At 42.3% G+C, this 19,121-nt stretch overlaps 2 protein-coding genes and 1 pseudogene across 3 annotated transcripts in view; 1 reads left to right on the plus strand and 2 right to left on the minus strand.

The window, feature by feature from the left end:
• CSTPP1 (centriolar satellite-associated tubulin polyglutamylase complex regulator 1) overlaps positions 1 to 9,712 on the minus strand; it is a 161,546-nt gene extending 151,834 nt beyond the window's left edge. Inside the window, exon 1 of one of the 2 annotated variants that reach the window (XM_090261785.1) lies at positions 9,481 to 9,712. In XM_090261785.1, coding sequence (XP_090117911.1) covers positions 9,481 to 9,529 — 49 coding nt within the window. In that variant the 5' untranslated portion in view covers positions 9,530 to 9,712. The remainder of the gene's footprint in view (positions 1 to 9,480) is intronic. The other variant, XM_090261789.1, reaches the window with a different exon arrangement.
• Positions 7,369 to 7,777, minus strand: LOC150017890 (protein transport protein Sec61 subunit beta pseudogene; annotated as a pseudogene).
• An 8,960-nt stretch (positions 9,713 to 18,672) lies between the features above and the next one.
• LRP4 (LDL receptor related protein 4) overlaps positions 18,673 to 19,121 on the plus strand; it is a 47,933-nt gene continuing 47,484 nt past the window's right edge. Inside the window, exon 1 of the mRNA XM_090261791.1 lies at positions 18,673 to 18,858. Coding sequence (XP_090117917.1) covers positions 18,807 to 18,858 — 52 coding nt within the window. The 5' untranslated portion in view covers positions 18,673 to 18,806. The remainder of the gene's footprint in view (positions 18,859 to 19,121) is intronic.

Genomic DNA, 19,121 nt, shown 5'->3' on the forward strand with positions numbered 1-19,121 from the left:
ATTATTTTTTGTTTACTGTCTGCACACTAGCATTGTAAATGATGTCATCGGGAATGACAAAACTCTTAGACAAAGCTGCAGGGCCAATAAGGGCAAATCACTTGAGGAAGAGTGCATCGTTTCTTTTTCTTTTCTGAAGTAGGCATTGCACAAAAACGTGACTCATTAAACCCACAAGAGCTGACTATGCCAGTAAGGGCTCCTTCTGCAGCCCTCCACAAAGAGGCTTGAGAGGCAGCATAAGGCCTTCTCTTCTACGCATTTTCCTCCAGGCAGAATGTGCATTTGTGTGGCTACATCCACAATTATAATCTCCCCTGAAAGACAATTCCTTCCATATGACAGGCTGAACAGTGGCCTGAGTGCTGGCCTCACGTCGCCTGTGCCGTTAACATGCTGAAATACCAGACACATTTAATCTTTCCTTTCTGAAAAACTAAGATGGGACAGAACGGAAGCTGGAAAGAACTCCATGCAGAGAGAAAGGAGGCCCGTCCAAGAGCCCAAACGCACTCTCTCAATGGGCTGAGCTTCTTTGTGTGTTGCCTACTTACATGTCAATTTGAAGGACTTTGAGGCATGAGAACCATGGAGCAGAGTGGTTCTGGCAGCCTTTCCACGGGACAAGCAAAGCCAAAGACATGTGGCCTTTAGTCGCATTCAGAAGTGTTATTGTTTCAAACATGCCTATTTTAAAATACATAATTTTCCCATTTTGTGCATTGTATATAAGTTGGCCACAGGAGTTCTGCCACATGATTTTTTTTAAAAAGAAAGGCAGTGGCCCTTGATGCAGCTTTATCTCTGCCGCACACCTGTTTACTGGGGGCCGGCGGGGGTTGGGGGTGGGGGTGGGGCTATTCCAGGTGAGAGAAGTCTGAATTTAACAAACACCTGATATGAAGGCCTGGGGCACAAACAGATTTGTCTGCGATTACAGAAACTGAAGCTTGTGTTTTATCACAGTTACCTATAATCTCAGGGCTAGATAATAGTATTAACAAGACCTTGAGCTACATAATAATAGGACAGCTGGAAAAAGGCTCTTGCTCTCTCCAAAGAATTATGCTTTAAAAAGCTAATTCAACGAAGAAAAAGAAAGGGCTCTAAAAGTACCTTCTCAAACAGTATTTACTTGTACTGGATTCCTGCTAATCAAACAAAATTTAGTCAAAAGCTTTTATGAAAAATACATTTGATGATTTCAGCAGTAATTGCTTTGTTTAAAGAGAGGTGCTTAAAAGAAAACATAACTAATGGGATCAGTAATCTGGTAAATTCAGATGTCTTTGGGAAAAACCCTCCTCTCTTTGATAAATCATTAAAATTCTGTTCAGGTAAATATGTTTTGACTTGAAATTCCAATCCTAGAATGAGCTGTTTCCTAAGGCCCTTGGGGAAAGAGTGCAAGGGTGACCCCGACACAGAGGGCCCAGGGATTAGTTTACCAGGGTAATTCCCGTCTTAAAGCACATTACTCTGCCCAACTGAAGGGGGGGAGCTCACGGAGATGCCTCCAAATTATATAAAATTTCCTTCCTTTCTAAAATACTATTTTTAAAAACTGGATTAAATCTAACTGTTGTGTAACCAAAACACAGAAACTATAGTGATTAAGAAACTAACCTTAGATATAATCAGAGTTAAAAACCAGAAGGACCCTGGTGCACTCTCTCTTGGAAACACGCCCACGCTTCCCTTCCCTCTCAGGGGTGCCCCTCCTAAACTCTAAGGGTCCCCATGAGACTTGCAACCAGGAGAGCAGTGGGCAGCGGCAGCTCACCCAGGCTAAACCGCCCCCACCAAACCTGTCTCCAAGGCCTCTTTTCTCTGACTTTCTAATGAGCCAAAGCAGCCCCGCCCAGGCTCTGTTCTATTGCTTCTTATAACCTAAACCCTTCCTTGTTCACTATCCCGGCTTTAATAAAGTACACACACACACACACACACACACACACACACACACACACACACACACAAAAAGGATCCAGGGCAGATTTTAATCAGTCATCCCTTTTTCTCATGCATGGAAAAAGGGGGAAAAATCCTAGTGTCTCTCATATGACAGAACTGAATTCCTTCCTCCCAGTTTTAACACAATTTCTCCTGCTACTTAAAGCAGACCATTCATTTAACTTGGGCCAAGCACTGTATGAGGTTTTGGAGATACTAAGAGAATAAGCCTGCCCTTATGGGTTCCCATTTGAGTAAGAAACAGACAATAACCAAGGATACAAATAGATAAACAAGATAACTGTGATAACTTGCTAGGAAAGACAGAAACAGGATGATGAACTAGAGATAAGCTAATGGATCATTTGTCTCTTCTGATCTACTATTATTACTTTTAAAACTTTACCTACTCAGCCTCTTAAGATCACTTAACTAGCAAACATGGTATTCGTGTAATATAAAAGTGATCCTCAATTTTTAGACAACATTTGGAGGAAAGATTTTAATATTACTTGAATATATAAAGGATAAGCAAGGTAAAAAATTTACAGAACTATCATAAAGCCCTAGAATAACCCTGAAATAACCTGCAATTTAGTTGCCTCGGAGAAATGGGGGTGGGTGAGGGTCAGGAACAACATGTCTTAGAACGCACTTACCCTTTTTCTTTTTTCCCAACAAAAGGATATTTTATTCATTAAATAGCCCACAGACTCCTTGAAAAGGTGGAAGAAACAGAGTCTGAACTTCCAGGAGCAACTCCCAAAGGCACATCCCAGGACCGGGCCGCCTAGGGAACCGCTGCCCCTGCCACGACTGAAAAGCTGCCGATCCAACTGGAAAAGCACCAACACAGCAGCATACAGAGCTTCACCGGCTCTGTAACAGCACTTACTACACTGTCACTTTGTGTTACAGTCATTTCTGAATATGTCACACATCTCAGCGTCTGTCCCACTCAGTCACTGGCTGGGAGTAGCCGGTGGGAATTGTGACCCCAGGGGGAACAAGGTGTTAGATTCAGAGCTGGGGTTGTGAGTCCAGTTACCCTCCCCAAAGTAGGAGATCACAGAAGCAAATTTTCATTTTTATAAAAGGATAGTAATAATAACAGTAACTAATATTTAATGAGCACCTACCCAGGTGCTCTAAAAAGAAAGATATTTTACTCATTTTGTACATCCTCTTTTCACAATGTAGACCCCATGTAGCAGCCAGGCACTGATCTAAACGTTTACATGTATAAGGTAAGTACAATAGTACTATTATCTACATTTTGCAGATAAGAAAACTAAGGCACAGAGAGGTTGAGTAACTTCTTTAAGGTCACACAGCTCAAACTACATGGATTACTGTCAATAAAACTATACCAAATGGTGTCTTTTTAGAAGTTATCTTCCTCATTGCCTGCCTCTAGTATATGAGTCCAGTGGCAAGAAGGAACTGAAATTTTACTATTTCCTGATCCATCCTGACTCCTAGGATGCCCCCTCCTGGCAGAAATGTTAAATTAAGCCCTTGGAGCCTACTGAATTTATTCCAGGATCCATGCATAAGTCTATGCAATAGCTGGAGCCTCATTTTTGGAGTTGCTAAAGGTATTTATAGCATGGAGTTTAACAATATGAACTCTGGAGTCAGAATGCTGGATTAGAATTCGTCTTTGATGATTTACCTGCCAGGTATTTAATATCTTTGTACTGCAGTTTCCTCATCTGTGAAATGGAGGTAACAATTGAAACTATCTTATATGTATTAACATATGTAAAACACTTAAAATATTACCTGGCACATAGTAAAGGCTTAATAAGTCATAGCAGTTGTTGCTGGCTGCTCACACTGGCGGTACCCTAATGTCAGGTTTTTCATATTCACTTTAACATATATGAGTAGGTATGTATTAAGTGTTTACACCATGAAAGGCAGGTGGGTACCCAAGATGAGTAAGATACAATTCCTGTTTTCAGGAAATTTATCTGCAACTAATAAACTCCATTTGAAAAGGGAAGCAAGGATCATTGCCCTTCGCAGGCAATAGGCGTTTTGGTTTGTTTGTTTTTATCTCTTGGTGGTGAGGAAAAAACAGACTATGGAATCCAACAAACCTGGGTTCAAACCCCGGCTGTGTTGGCACCATCCCCTAGGTGACTTTGCAGAAGTCAGTTAGCCTTTCTAAGCCTGTTTCCTTCTTTGTAAAATGGGATGATATTAATAACTACTAAGTGGAATTAATAATAAATACATACTTCTTCCTGTGGTTGGGAAGATTAAATAAGATACAGCACAGTGCTAAGCATATATGAAATGCTCGATTTATTGTGATTCCTCTAGAAGTACAGCCTACAAAGGAGAAAGACCACCTCTGATCTCCAAGGGTTATCCATTATGCCAACCCTCTACCAACAACCCTCATGAGAATGAGCAGTTTCCATGGAAATAGGAGAGGCAGCTGAGAGCAAGAGTGAAAGCACACACCCCACCAAATTAGGTGGGGTAAGAAATAAACCTCACGCCCTCCTTCTTGTACTCAGGTCAGCACGTAGGTGGTGTTTTGTACACCTGGGGCCAGAACAGGCTGCCCTTCAGCTCTACAGAGCTCTCCACGCCCAATCAGATACACAGACACACCTCAGCCTCTGGCAGAAGCTTCCAATAAGTATGCATATAGCTGGAAATCTTTCAAGGACTCTATACTTCATCTCCTTACCAGACTCTCAGCTCTCTGTTCAGGCCTGAGCATTAACACAGTTTCTCACTATATCGGAAGGTTGCAAGCATAAACATCATTGAGTTGATTCTATAATGATGATCTGAAGATCCTAAGCCAGCGATATTCAACCTTTTTTATCTCATGGCACACATAAACTAATTACTAAAGTTCTGCCGCACACCAAAAAAAATTTTTATGCCTATCTGACAAAAAATAGGTATAATTTTTATTGGTTTACAAAATAATAATAATAGTAATTACCTACACTTTTCACTCCAAACTGACTTTCAAAAAAATCAGATGCCTATACTTGTATATATTTGGTACCAAGAATTAACCAATCAGACACAATCTTATTATGTGATGTGATCAATGAGATGCAACTCTGTTATAGGACGTATATATTTATGGTTCAAGACAGGGCATTCACACCAGATGGCTACTGTTGTCTTGGCTGTTGTCATTTTCTTTTTATATGACAATCTGAAGGGAAAAGATATCAGTGCTCCTGACTAAATAGTCAAGTATTGCATGTCTTAAAAATTCTTAAAAAAAAAAAAAATTCTTGTGGCACAGTGGTTGAAAATTGTTGTCCTAAATTATTCTGGGTTTACGGTCCTAATCCACAAAGTCACTGGGGAATGGATCAGTTTTTCCAACATGCTGAGAGATTGTTTTCTTCACTAATAGTTGAAAAGGCTAGCAGACAGAAAGAGAAATCTGTACACAGTAGTCCCTCTCTATATTGCGGTTCACTTATCATGGGCTCATTGTATCATGGGATTTTTAAAAATATTATATTTAATTATTTATCGCGGATTTTCGCTATATCACGGAATTTTGCAGTACTGTATATGTATGTTGTTAAAGTTACGTAGCTTTAAGAGTGTAGAATATGTTTAAGAATGTAAGTAGTGTTTATAAAAGTGTGGAAAAGGTTAATAAGGGAGTGGGAAAGGTTAATAAGGGACTGGGAACGGTTTATAAGTGTGTGGGAAGGGTTTATAAAGCCTTAAAATATATATAAGTACTAAAATAAATGTAAGGCTCCTACTTTGCGGATTTTCGCCTATCTCGGGGGGGGGTGTCTAGACGTAATACCCGCGATAAGTGAGGGAATACTGTATTCATTGAATAGGTATTCCTGTGCTTTACACTAGAATACTAACAAGAGGTCCCTGACACCTTACCAAGGGGTACTCAGCTTTGGATTTTGTTTTGCTCAATGCTCAGAGCTTTCCAGTCCCTGCAATTTTCTTGTCTCTCTACATATTTTCTTCTCTAGATCTGCACATGCGACTTTATACTTTTTTTAAAAAGGAAAAAGAATGAATGAAAACAAAAAAACAAAGCCCCCCATAGGAAATATTTCATTAAATTAATCTACAGGGTATAGTCATTAAATTGAGGGTGAATGCTTCAAAACAGCATGCCTCTAAAACACATCAAATTGTAATGGGCGGGGTTGTTCTCAACTAAAGACAAATGCATGTCAGCAGAGTTAATGGCTTGATGCACCATGAAGAAGCCAGTGAACAGGATGACCCTGCTCATGGCAGTCCGAATGTCCAGATGGTGATTAAGGCAGGGAGTTAAGACACTTAAATGTCATAGAGCCTCAAGGAGCACTTGTTCAGGGTTCAACATTAGGGAGACAGGTGGACACTGAAACTTTTTAACCAACCTGAGACTTGGTCTGTAGACTCATCACCCACACTGCCACTGAATTAAGTCTTCCTAAAAAGCCACTTATAGAGAGACCATCAACTTCTACTCACCAAAGCACCAGTATATTAAATATGCCAAGCCTTTGAGACATAATTTAAATGACAATCAGCCAAGAAAATGAATAATGGACTAGGCATTTTGAATATTTCATAGATTCATGAAGTACTGGGTATATAAGATAAAATATATTAAATCCTTAGTAAAAGTCTAGGTATTGCTAGACATTGATATTGTTATTCATGGGGTGCAAACTTATCTGTGACATTAACTATGCCCTTTTGGCTAATTACAATCTCTCTCTCTCTCTCTATATATATATATATACACACACACACATATGTGTATACCTATGTACATACCTATATATGTATACATATACATGCCTTTGAAAAATCAAATAGTCCTTAAACCTGGTGAAAAGATGCTCAACTTCATAAAAGAAATGCATATTAAATCTCCCTGGGACTATGTGTCACGTAATAGGTTGCAAATACCCAAAAGCTTGATATATTTTATTGGAAAGACTATGGAGAAACAGGCATGCTCTTACATTGCTGGCACAACCCTTAGGAAGGGCAGTTTGGCAATATCTATCAATATTTAAAATGTCCTCCAGTGAACTGAAAGGTCACGGTTCGATTCCAGTCAGGGCACACGCATGAGGTGCAAGTTCCGTCCCTGGTCCAGCTGCCTACGAGAGGCAACTGACCAATGTTTCTCTCTCACATCCATGTTTCTGTCCCTTTCTCTTCCTCCGTCCCCTCTCTCTAAAATCAATGGGCTTGTCCTCAGGTGAGGATTTGGCTTTTTTAAATGAATTAAAAAGTTTATTAGCCATACAAAAAAAAAAACTGATCCTTAAAATCAATTCTCGTTAAGTTCCCTGGAAAACAGTAAGCTTACAGAAAATTTCTTTCTCATGAACAGAAAATCACTATGCTTTTGGTCCAAGATATATTGGGTTGTTTTTTTTTTTTTTCCTTCTTCAAATGACAGACAGATGGATGTAGCCAAATCTATGAATGAGTGTACTTGCCCCAAATGTGCAACATAAATACAGCAGCGATGAACAGAAGACTCATAACCAATACTAGAACAGGGCCAACTTTGAGGCCAGGCGAATCTTCCGTGTAGAATCGCCACATCCCCCCAGTGCCTGCTGAGGTCTTACGGCCTGCGCTCCTAGTTCCGCAGCTGGCATTTGTCCTCTGCCAGACCGTGGAACCCGCTACTTTACTGGGAGAGTGTCCTGAGGAGCCCACGTTAGTGCCACTGGGGGTCGGACCAGGCATGCTGGAAACTGGAGGGTGGCAGGTGACCGAAACACGGCTGCGAAAGCCCTGAAGCACCCAAAACACCGGCGGCTGGAGAAACTAGTTCAGGGACTGGGTCCTCAGGTGAGGATTAAAAGAAAAATGCATATAACCCCTGACCTGCCAATTCTACTTTGGGGAATTGATCCTTGCAGACCTAGCAAAACAACAAAATTGCAAGTTATTCAGTGCAGTGTTTTTAGTAATAGCAAAAGGCTAAAAACAACTTATTGTCTACCAATAGACAATTGGTTAGATGAAGTATTTAAATACTATCCAGCTAAATTTTTTTTTTTACAAAAAGAGGACTCTCTACTGATAAAGAAATTACTCTGAGATATATTAAATTTTTTAAAAGTTTGCACTGTATTCTCCCTTGTTTACATGATAAACTCTGGAAGGACACAGGAAACCAGGAATAGTGGTTACTGGTGGGGGGCTAATTATAGATGAGAACTGGCAGATGAGGGGAGAGGGGTGGGAGAAGACTTCTTACTATAAACTTTATATTTTTAAATCCAGTTTCCATATTACCAATTCAAAAATTTTAACTAGAATTGTTTTTCATTAAAACTGTGGATAGTACATTTATACAATTGAATATCATTCAGTGATAAAAAGAAATGAGCTATCAAGCTGGGAAATGACATTCAAGGACCTTAAATGCATATTGCTTAGTGAAAGAAGCCACTTTACTGTCTGACTCCAACTTGATGACATTCTGGAAAAGTAAAACTTTAAAGACAGCAAAAAGATTAGTGGTTGGGGTAAGGATGGACAGATAGAACACGGAATTTTTAGGGCAGTGAAACTATTCTGCATGATACTATAATGGCAGTTACATGACCTTATGCATTTATTAAAACCCACAGAACTGACAACACAAAGACTGAACCCTAATGTAAACTCTGGACTTCAATTAATAATAATGTATCAACATTTGTTCATCAATCATGACAAATGTACTACACTAATGCCAGGTGTTAATAATAAGGGAAACCGAGTGCAGGAGAGAGTATGTGGGAACTCTGGATAATACTTGCTCGATTTTCTTTTAACTGCTCTAAAAGATAAAGTCTATTAATACTTTAAAATTTGTGTGCACACATCCTTTTTTTCATCCAATAAATTCCTTACACACGGAAGGTGCTCAATAAAATACTAGCTACAGCCTTAGTGGTCAAGAGCTCAGGTCTTGGAGTGCGTAAATTAGGCTCTGATCCTACTCCCTAGCTCTACCATTTCTTAGCTGTGTGGCCTCATTTGTGCGAGTTACCTCTTCAGCCTCAGTTTCTCCGACTGCAAAATGGAAGAAAAACACAGTAGTTCCTCCAAGGGCTCTTGTGACGATTGAATAAAGAACGCATGTAAAATGTTTAGTACAGTGCCCAACGTAAGAAGAAACGCTCAAAATTGTTAGTTGCCGCTATAACGGTAACATGATTATTCACAGCATGACTGATTTGGCACTTCAGGTTTCAAGGTTACTCTACTGCCAGCACATCAATGACACTCCAGTGGGCCCGAAATTCTCAACTCCAGCCTATTCCACTTTGAACACAATCCTCACGGCCTGAGCTGCAGCCCGTCCACTTCATACGTTCGTTACTGCCCCGCTGCTGTTTCCGCCTTGCTCGGCCTTACAGGCTCCGGACCCCGAACGCACCCCCTTCCCCGCTGCTCCCCACCCCACCCTGACTGGTTCCACCCAGACCCCGCCCCCGCCAGATCGCGGCCCAATTAGTCTGCACTTCTCTCCTTCCCCGAAGCTCCTACCCAGATACTCGTAGTCCGGTAGGGCTAGGCGCTCCGGACTCAGCATCATTGGACTAGGGGAGCTTCCAAGCTTTAGCTCCCCGGCTTCCGTAATCCAGGTCGCCCGCTCTCTCCGTTGCCATGGCACCGACAGAGCCGGAGGAGAGGCAGGAGGCGGAGGGGGTGTCCCGCAAACAGTTTCCGTATGGCAACGCCAAGCTGGCCGCACCGGTTCCGGGGCCGGTTGCTTCGCGGTGGTCGAAGCTTCATAGGGCTCAGGAATTCTTGAGGAGGTGGTTTTAGAAGAATTTGAGTGGAGAACCCTTTTGAATCATCACATTTCCCGGTTTCGAAGAATTATTGCCGGCCTCCTATGTTCTCAGCTTCTGAATTTCATAACTACTCCTGCGTTACACAGCTGTTACCCTCACAGTAGGTCCCATCCCTAAATTCCCATAAACACGTAGTCTCCCGTTACCCATTTTTATCTCTTTGTTAATTATCTTCACTTGCTACGAGTGTTTTCACGTGCGTATATATTGACTGCTCCTATAACAGGGCTGGACGCACAGAAGGTGCTCTTTAAATCCTCTAAGAGTTCACTGACATTTCCTCCCAAATTCCTCTATCTTTAGTCCCTCCTTTTAGTCCTATCCCTTACTGTTTGGTACCCTTCCCGAGTGTTTTGTTTGTTTGTTGGTTTGTTGTTTTGTTTTTCCTACCAAGACAGTTCACTTCTGGAGGGGATGGGGTGCACAAACTAAGACATCTATTAGACCTTTTTCCTCATATGCCTAATTGCTCACTTCTTTACGAGGGAAGAATATTCGTTGGTTTTTATGTTTCCAGAGATCCAGATAGTTCTCTTTTTGCTCCCCTTCTCTCCCAACAACAGGTTAGTGGTCTGTAGCACTTGTCATAGTTGAAACCTGTTAGAGAAAGCCACTCTTGTTCTCACTTTTTAAGTTTGTGCCTCCCCCCCCCCCGCCCCAAACAAACAAGGTGAGGTTTTGTGAAAAGAAAACAAAAATCATGCTATCAAAGGGATGACTGGGAAACCAGTGGGCCACCTACATTGGGAGGAAAAAGAAAGAGGAGGTTCTTCTCTTTGTGTTTTGAGTGGTCTATTCTTAGCCTCCTCCAACAGGAGCTTCAAACCTCCTAATTCTCCCTTTCCCTTAAAATTGTATATGTGTCTCATTTCTAGGCTCCTGTGAGTCACTCTGAGTTTAGATGCGGTAAGGATAAAGGGACAGACCCAAACTAGGAGCAGCATTATCCTGAGGCAATGAATTTACTAATTTGATATTTGATGTGAAGTTCTGCAAATACGAAAATATTTGCCTTCTCCCCCCACCCCCATTCCCCTTCCCAATGCAGCTTAAGGGTATAGGAAGTTTATAACTTTCACACTTGTGGCCTTTCTAAGTAGGAAAACTGAGGAACATATCAAAAAAATGCATTGACTAGCATCATCCAGCCAATAGTGGGAGAGCTGGAGCTGGATCTCAGCTATCCCAACCCCCAGGCTAGTGGTCTGACCACTAAACCACACAGCCTCTTTTTTTAGGGTTTATTGGCTTGGTATTTATTTATTTATTTTTCAATTGCTCTGCCCTGCCAGCAACTGGAAGCTACCAGATAAAAGAAGAGAATTTTCAGTCCCAGCTGAACATTTGACATCCTCTTATTTGTGGAGCATTATCCTGGGACTTGGAGGGTGCTGCCGCTGAGGTCTGTGTGGTGGAGCTGGGAACCAGCCCCAAGAATATAGCTTTGTTTGAGCATTAACCCATTTGCGGTTATAATAATGATAAGTTTCAGCACCAGTGGCGCCCGACTGTTAATGACTCAAAGAAAGCTAAATAAGAACAAGATGTCATCTCTGGAGCAATTTGTAGGTTTTTCCTACAGCTCCATCCCTTCCATAAAAATCCTAAGGATCCTTATATTTAAAGTCAGTCTCTATTCTTAATGTCCTGAATGGTCTGTTGAAGAAGATGACTTAGAAAACGGTAGGTGGTTACTAGACTAAGTCTTCAAGAAAATTTGGGGTTGCACAGAAATAACAGGTAGCCTTTTACTGGTGCTGGAATGACTGCTGTCTACATTTTTCTTCTTTATACTTGTCTATATTCACAAAAGTTTTCTATAATAAGCATGTATTATAACCTGAAAACAAACAAAAACAATAAATGAATGGCTTGAAAAATTTTTAAATATTCTTTAAACAGAAGAGATGACCTTCTAGATAGTGGTTGTTTTTCCCAAGAAAGAGCACTACTTTTAGATTTACCTTCTGCCATAGATTACATGATAATAGATTTCGCCAACACATCCGTGGTGGAGGAAAATTTTCAGTGAAATATAAAAACATCAGTCTTAAGAAAAGTGGAAATACACAAGAGTTGTTAAAGCCAAGTGTATTTTTGTGACCCTGTTGAATGTTAAGGAAAGAAAAAGAATGTCAGCCCTCAATTTAGATATTTTCACAATCCTGAAAATAAGCAGGTGATATAAAATTGATTAAAAACATAGAGAGGGCATGAGATGTAAAGAATGGAAACATCAAACTCAAAAGAACAGGAGAAACACCCAAGAGAGAGGATATGTTAAGATGTCAATTTATCAGATTATAATTACTAATTATAAAGAGAAAAGTAATAGCCCCATTTGGGTAGAACATAATCCTGAAACTCCAAGGCTGTGGGTTCAATCTGGTCAAGGCACATACAAGAATCAACCAATGAATGCATAAATAAGTGGAACAACAAATTGATCTCTCTCTCTAAAATAAAATAACTTTTAAAAAAATCAATAAGATTTTTTAAAAGAGAAAATTAATAGAATTGCTGGCTCTGCCAAGGACTTAGGAAGAAATTGATAGGGAGAAAAATCCTCCCTGGAATTGAAAACTTCATAAAAACAAATATAAATGTACTAAATAGTTTTAAATCTCAAGGAAACAATAAGGAAAAAAGTCAGGCTGAATTATTGCTACAAAACAGGTTCAAGAAACTAGGGCAAGCTTTTATCAACTCATCAAGCAGAAAAGATGCTAACGGCAAAATAGCTGCTAAGAAATGCAGGTCATGAAATTCATCCTAAGCTATTAGGCTCTTCTTAAAAGACTTATCCTCCTTAGGAGCCAAGCAGAAACTAAGTGTGATACCACCATATGGAATTAGCATGTTTAAATTAAATGTACTATTTACATACAAGCCATTTTGAACTAGCATGGGTCAACAGACCAGAGCTTTGGGAGAATTTGCAAAGAAAATGTTTACTAACACTGGGACAGTTAAAATGAACTAATGCATTATAAGAAAGTGATTAGGAGGATATGGCTTAAATTGAACTGGATGTGAAAGGCAAATTACAGACTTGTACCTTCTTATCTTATATTTTCAAATGATGCAAAAACAGGAATTACACTTTCATATAGTTTGAAAGGAAGATTTTCTGATTCTTCCTAGTAATCCACAAAAATTAACTGTGCCTTCCTGTGTCCTAGACTATGCACTTTGATAAGGACTTACGATATTTTTTAAAAATTCTTTGAATTCTCCTAGATTAAGAATTCCTTGAGGCCAGAAACAGTCTTCATTCATCTTTAAATTTCTAGTATCATGCACAGTGCCTGATAGAATAAATGCCTGAAATACCATAAATAGATTCTTCCTGTAAATTAAAAGTATAGAAAATGAAGTCCATTCAACCCATAGGACTTATGGTTGTCTCGTAGGAACTAATTCATGAAACACATTTATGAAAGAAAAAGTCCCCACCCCCCAAAATAAAAATGAGAAGGGCATTAAAAATCAACCAGAAAGCACTGACGTATCATTCTTACACCTAAATACTGTACGTGACAGATCATCATATCTTAAGAAATGCCTAGAAAAAAAAACAACAAACCCAACAAAAGGCAGAGAGGCAACTCTGTATGTAAACAAGCTAAGAGAATTAGTTCAGGAGTATGAAAGGGAATATACGAGGAATCATTAAAGGAATTAGGACATGAACTGGAAGTCCCAAATTTCAGAATCTTAGGACAAAAAAGCTACCGTCTCTATGCCTATTTATTTTTATCTTTATTTATTGATTTTAGAGAGAGGGAGGGAGGGAGGAAGAGAGGAAAAAAACATTGATTTGTTGTTTTATTTATTTATGCATTCATTGGTTTATTCTCGTATATGTGCTGATTTGGGATCAAACCCACAACTTTGGTGTATATCAGGATTACGCATTAATCAGCTGAGGAACCCAGACAGGGCCTGTGTCTTATTTTTAATCTGCCAAGCCATCCTCTACATTGTGACAGGAGTTTATTGTTCTGATATTCAAATTTGACCGTTTTACTTCCTTACTTAAAAAGCATTGCTGACTCACCATTACTGGGATGAAGTAAAACTCCTTAACTTACATACATATATCTCCCTTCACAGTCTGGCCCCAACCCACACTCTTCCCTACATAGTTAATACTCCAGCCATACTTTCCTGCTCACCATTCTGAAACATACTGAGCTTTTTCACACCCTCTTGCTTTGGTCATAAGCTCTTCTCTCTACTGAGAAAGTACCTCTCCCATATTTGCTGCCTAGTAAACTCTTACACATCCTATAAGACAGGCTAAATGCCACCATCTCTGTGAGAATTTATCCAATCTCTTAAATAAAATAAGGTAAAGGTAGTGCATGAGAATAAGGCAAATGTAGGGTGGTGAGATGAACCTTGTCTGAGGCTGTGACATTGAGCTGAGACACCAGCCACGGACGGGTGTGGGGAAACAGCATTTTAAGTTGAGGAGACAGAAAACTCATGCAGAAGGTGGAAAGAGATGATAGCATGTTACTGAGCTGAAAGCAAGCCAGTGTGACTCGAGCAGAATGAGTAAGGGGAGACGTGGTCAGAGAAGTAGGCAGAGGCCAGGTCATGAAGGACCCTGAAGGCCAGGGGAGAAGTATGGATATTATTCTAAGTGTAATAGGAAGCCACGGGAAGGGTTGATGCCAAGTAATGACATGATCTGATTTGTGTTTTTTAAGAAGTCATTTGGGTTGCTTTGTACAAAATGGATTATAGATGGACAAGTGTGGAAACAGACCACTTACATAGATACTTGATCCATGTTTGGTATTAAACAAATATTTATTCATTGATATATTTGTTTATGCATCATTCTAAATTTATCTTTGCTACTGAAATAAGCAAGACATATTGAGATACTTGTTGCAAAGGGCTCTACTTATATGTGCCAGATATGTGACTATAAGGCTTTCAGGAGATAAAAATGTGCCAGAAAGTCCCACTGTTCAGGGTGTGCCCCAAGTTCGGCCAGGGAACTGAATCAGCTACTGTACCCCAGATCCTGACACGAATACCACTGCTAAGCTGGAACAGGAAAAGTGTTGGTGCTAGGAATGGTGGTATAGAAGAGGTGCAATTAAAGAAAGCACAGAAATGTAAATCAGATTATTCCCTTACATGTTCATTTTTCCCCCTCTGGTTTCCAGTAGGTACCCCCTGTACCTAGATAAAAGCACCCCCATTCCTAAAAGTTAATGATACATTTTCATAAATCTTGTGGACATATTTCCTGGCTCACAGCCTTTGCACATACTCTTCCTTCTGCCTGTGAGACCCTACCCATCAACTCTTAGCCTGATGACTCTTGATCAACTTACGTGCCAGTGCCTCTGACAGGCCTTTCTTGAAAATCCAAATCTAAATCAAGTCTCGTCTACAGTAGAACCCTGTAGTTTTACTTGAATGCCTGTATCATTTGTAGCTTTGCATTCATTTGTGAGATCATTCTTTTAATGCTTCTGCATACTTGTAGCCTCCACACCCGTCAGACAGTAAGTTCCAGAGGTCCGATATATCTGTTTACCACTGCTTCTACAGTGCCTGGCACATAATACACTGTAATAAATAGATTCTATTCCTAAGTGAATGAATACTGGAAATGAGCTTCCCAACGCACAGGTAGAGGACTCCTTTAGCTTCTTTGGCTGTACTTTCTCCTGTTTTCCCTTCTATAGCTTTAAGAATTCCTGCCCTCCATTCACACAACATGAATTCTAGAGACATGATGGAGCAATTCTTTGCAGACTCATGTTCTTAATCTTTGAAATCAGAGTCTCTCAACCTCAGCACTATTAAAATTCAGGGCTGGATAATTTTTTGTTGTGAGAGTGATGACCTGCTCGTTGTAGGCTGTTTAGCAGGATCGCTGGCCTGTACTCATTATTGGCCAGTAATACCCCACTCCCAAAAATGTCTTCACATATTGCCCTGTGTCTGTAAAATTACTCCTGATTGAGAACCACTGCTTTAAAGTGTGAAACTTCAAACATTTTACTCTTTTAGAAGAATTATGTTTAGAAAATCAGGTTTTTGAATGATTCCTCAGTTATGGGAGAATTCTACCAACCCAAGCGGATCAAAATCACACCCATTTCTGTCTTGTTTCTATAGCATTCCCTGTGTTTTCTGTGAAAAGGCCATTTAGGGATGGTCTAATTCAGGGCAATATTCTGATCTTGGAAATGCAGTTCCCTGGTCTGTCCTAGAAGGACGAAGAAAAAGGGTGGTGTTTCTGAGGAAACCGATGACTCTGAGACCCCTCTGGGGTTGGCAGTCCCCTACAACTTTTCTAGGGGCATGTCCCAGAGGACAATAAAAGAGAGACAAACAGCTCACTCTGGCATGCTTTTCAGGATCTCTCACTCCAAACAAGAAAGTCTGAGAGGCCTGGTAAAAATAAATATGGCTTCGCTCTCCTGGCACCAGAGCAGTTTCTGACAGCCAAGATTTAACTCACCCTAGTGGGTGACCCAGGCAGGGACTAGGCACAAAGTTCGTTTCTACCCATTGATACTCCCAGTGACTAACAGCAGCCAGGATGGCCCTGCGCACCAGAACAGTGTTGATCCATGGAGGAGGAGGAGGAGGAGAAAGAAGAGGAGGAGGAGGAGGAGGAGGAGGAGGAGGACTTGGGACATACACAGAAAACACCGCTTCCTGTGCCTGAGTCAGACAGGGATGGCCGGCCTCCCCTCCTCCTCAATCCCAGAAAAACAACACAAATCATGTCTTCTGGAAAGGAACCTATCCTTTGCATACAGAGTGGAAACTGTTTATAAATCCCTAATCCCTTGACATCGAAAGTATGGTGACCGCCTGTCTTGGATTTTTTTTGGGGGGGGGGGATAAATGTATTCATTACACCACATGTCCTTAGTTTTCATGTGGAAAAAAATATGGTCTCCAGAATCATAATGTCTTTTTCGGCAGATTGGAAAGCAAGTCTTCATAAGCAACATATAAGGAATTCCTATGACCAACCAAGGCTGCATCAAGAATGTGGGAGGGGGTGCTTTAGGGGGAGGCAAGGAATATATTACTAAGAATCAGCCTCTACTTCTCACTTTTTCTCCTTGGATTTTAGGCTAAGGTGACATAGGAAAGATCGACTATCTTTCCCAGCAGTAAGCCACTGTAAAACTGACCTGACTTGCCTGCCCCCTTCAGTCAGCAAAAAGAACTACACATAGAAAATGCCTCATATTAGTTACCATGGTGATGCTAGTTCAACCACATTTCATCCGTGTAAAAATTTCAGGCAAAACAGTATAGAGAGAGGTACTGGCTGAGAAGGAGTTAACATTTCACATTTTTTGGTTGCTGTTGCAAAGTTAATGTTAGCTTTGGTCAAAGATGGTAATTTGAAGTGAATCCTTTGAAAAATTGGGAACAAGCAAGGGTGAAGTGGCAACCAATCCATTGGAGAAATCCTTTTTGTAAGAAATCTTCTAATATCCGCTTTGCACTACACCAAGTTACTTTTCCCTCGGCTAACATGGGACATTTGGGTCTTCCTGACTCAATTTACTAGTAAGAGGAAAGTGGCTTAACAAACTGACATGAGATTCCAAAGCCCGAAAAGCTGGCCGACCCACAGGGAGGGAAAAGTGATACACAGGACCCTAAGGAAGTTACTCCGACAAAAGTGACAAGACAAGAGCCAGCCTAGAAAATGGAAGATGGTAAATGGTGATGGACAGAGACTCGATTTGGAGTGGTGAACGCACAATACACTGTACAGATGATGTGTTGTAGGATTGTGCACCTGAAACCCGTGTGCTTTTGTCAACCAGTGTCACCCCAAAACATTCAATAAAAAGGAAAATGGGAGATGATAACAAAATTAACCCATATTATTAATAGGCACTGGGGAGAGAGCCCTGGGCCACAAAGCTGAGCCAAGGTAGGAGTTTATCATTTCATGCAGTAAAACATGGGGGAAAGCGCTACAGACTGAAGCCGGGAGGAGGCTGAGGTCTTTGGGAGAGTGAAATTGCAAGTAAGGACTTACTTCTTCACCCTCCTCTTTCCTTGCCAGGGTCAGAAAGTTAAAGAAGGTGAAGAGGCCAACAAAGCTGATTTACAAAGACAGCGAGGAGGATCGGAGTCTGTCTGGGCCAATTCTGGACGTCTGACCTGGGGCGACAGGACCCAGACAACCACCTCAGGAAATGAGTAAACGAAAAGCGGAGGTCGTGGAATTATTTAGCCCTAGAACAACGCTGCCCACACGGGGGTGGAGAGTGGGGAGTGGGGAGTGGGGTAGGGGCGGAGCAAGAAGGAAATCTCAGGAAAGGAATTTTGACAGTGAGAATGCTGGTTAAGACAGCACCGCAGGCCTCCTGATGCCCCTTGTTTGATGTCAGTAAAGCCCGAGAGGATTATGTATTAGCAAGCCTTGCGTATTCTTAGACATCTAGGGGGCTCGGGGTCACGTCCAGGAGACTAGACTAGAGTCACCTCGGGTGCTCCTCTCTGGCATAGAGCTAGCGTGACCGAGATGCGAGAGCTGCCGGTAGGATAATATTTTTAAGTTAGGGACACTGGAGCAGTAGTAATGGGCACAGGGAGGGGGGCTCTCTCGAAGGCTAGGAATGTGGGGGCGGCCTGAAGAGGAGCGGGGCGGGCGCGCGAGGCGCGGGCGGGTGGGATCCGGGGACCAGGGGGCGGGGGCCGAGGGCGGGAAGGGGCTGGGCTGGCGCTGGGGGCGGGACCAGGCGCGGTGGCGGTGGCGGGGACTGTGGCGTGGGAGGCGGGGCGGCCGGGCCCGGGACACCCCTGCCCGGTCCCCTGGCGGGGCGGCTTCGGCTCCGGCAGCACTGAAGGCAGCAGCGGCCGGAGAGCGACTTGCGGGACGCGCCCGCCGCCGCGGTGGACCGGGACCCTTCCCCTCCGGGACTCTGCGCCGACTCCCTCCGCCGTGCGTCCCGCGGGAGCCGGCGGGACCCCCGGGCGGCTGGGAGCGCCCGCGGCACCATGAGGCGGCCGTGGGGCGTGCTGCTGTTTGGCGCCCTGCTCTGCGCACACGGTAAGCGGCGCCGACCGGCCCGCGGGGAAAGTTTGTCCCTGGGTCCGGCCGCTGCAGGACTGGCCTCCCGAGAGCGGGACGGCGCCGGCTGGGGCCTGAGACCCCCTCGCCTTGGCTCCAAGCAGTAGCCCTGAGCTTGCGTGCCGGGGAGAGGAGCACGGGCTTCCCCAGGTCCCCGAGTCCTAGAGGGGGTAGCGGTGCAGCAGCTCCCCGGGCCGGGTCTGGGCCGGGCTGGGGGAAGATCTGGGGCGCGCGCTCGCCAG

This window comes from Furipterus horrens, unplaced genomic scaffold, assembly GCF_987537825.1.
Source record: "Furipterus horrens unplaced genomic scaffold, mFurHor1.1.pri manual_scaffold_2, whole genome shotgun sequence".
NCBI classification, from domain to species: Eukaryota; Metazoa; Chordata; class Mammalia; order Chiroptera; family Furipteridae; genus Furipterus; species Furipterus horrens.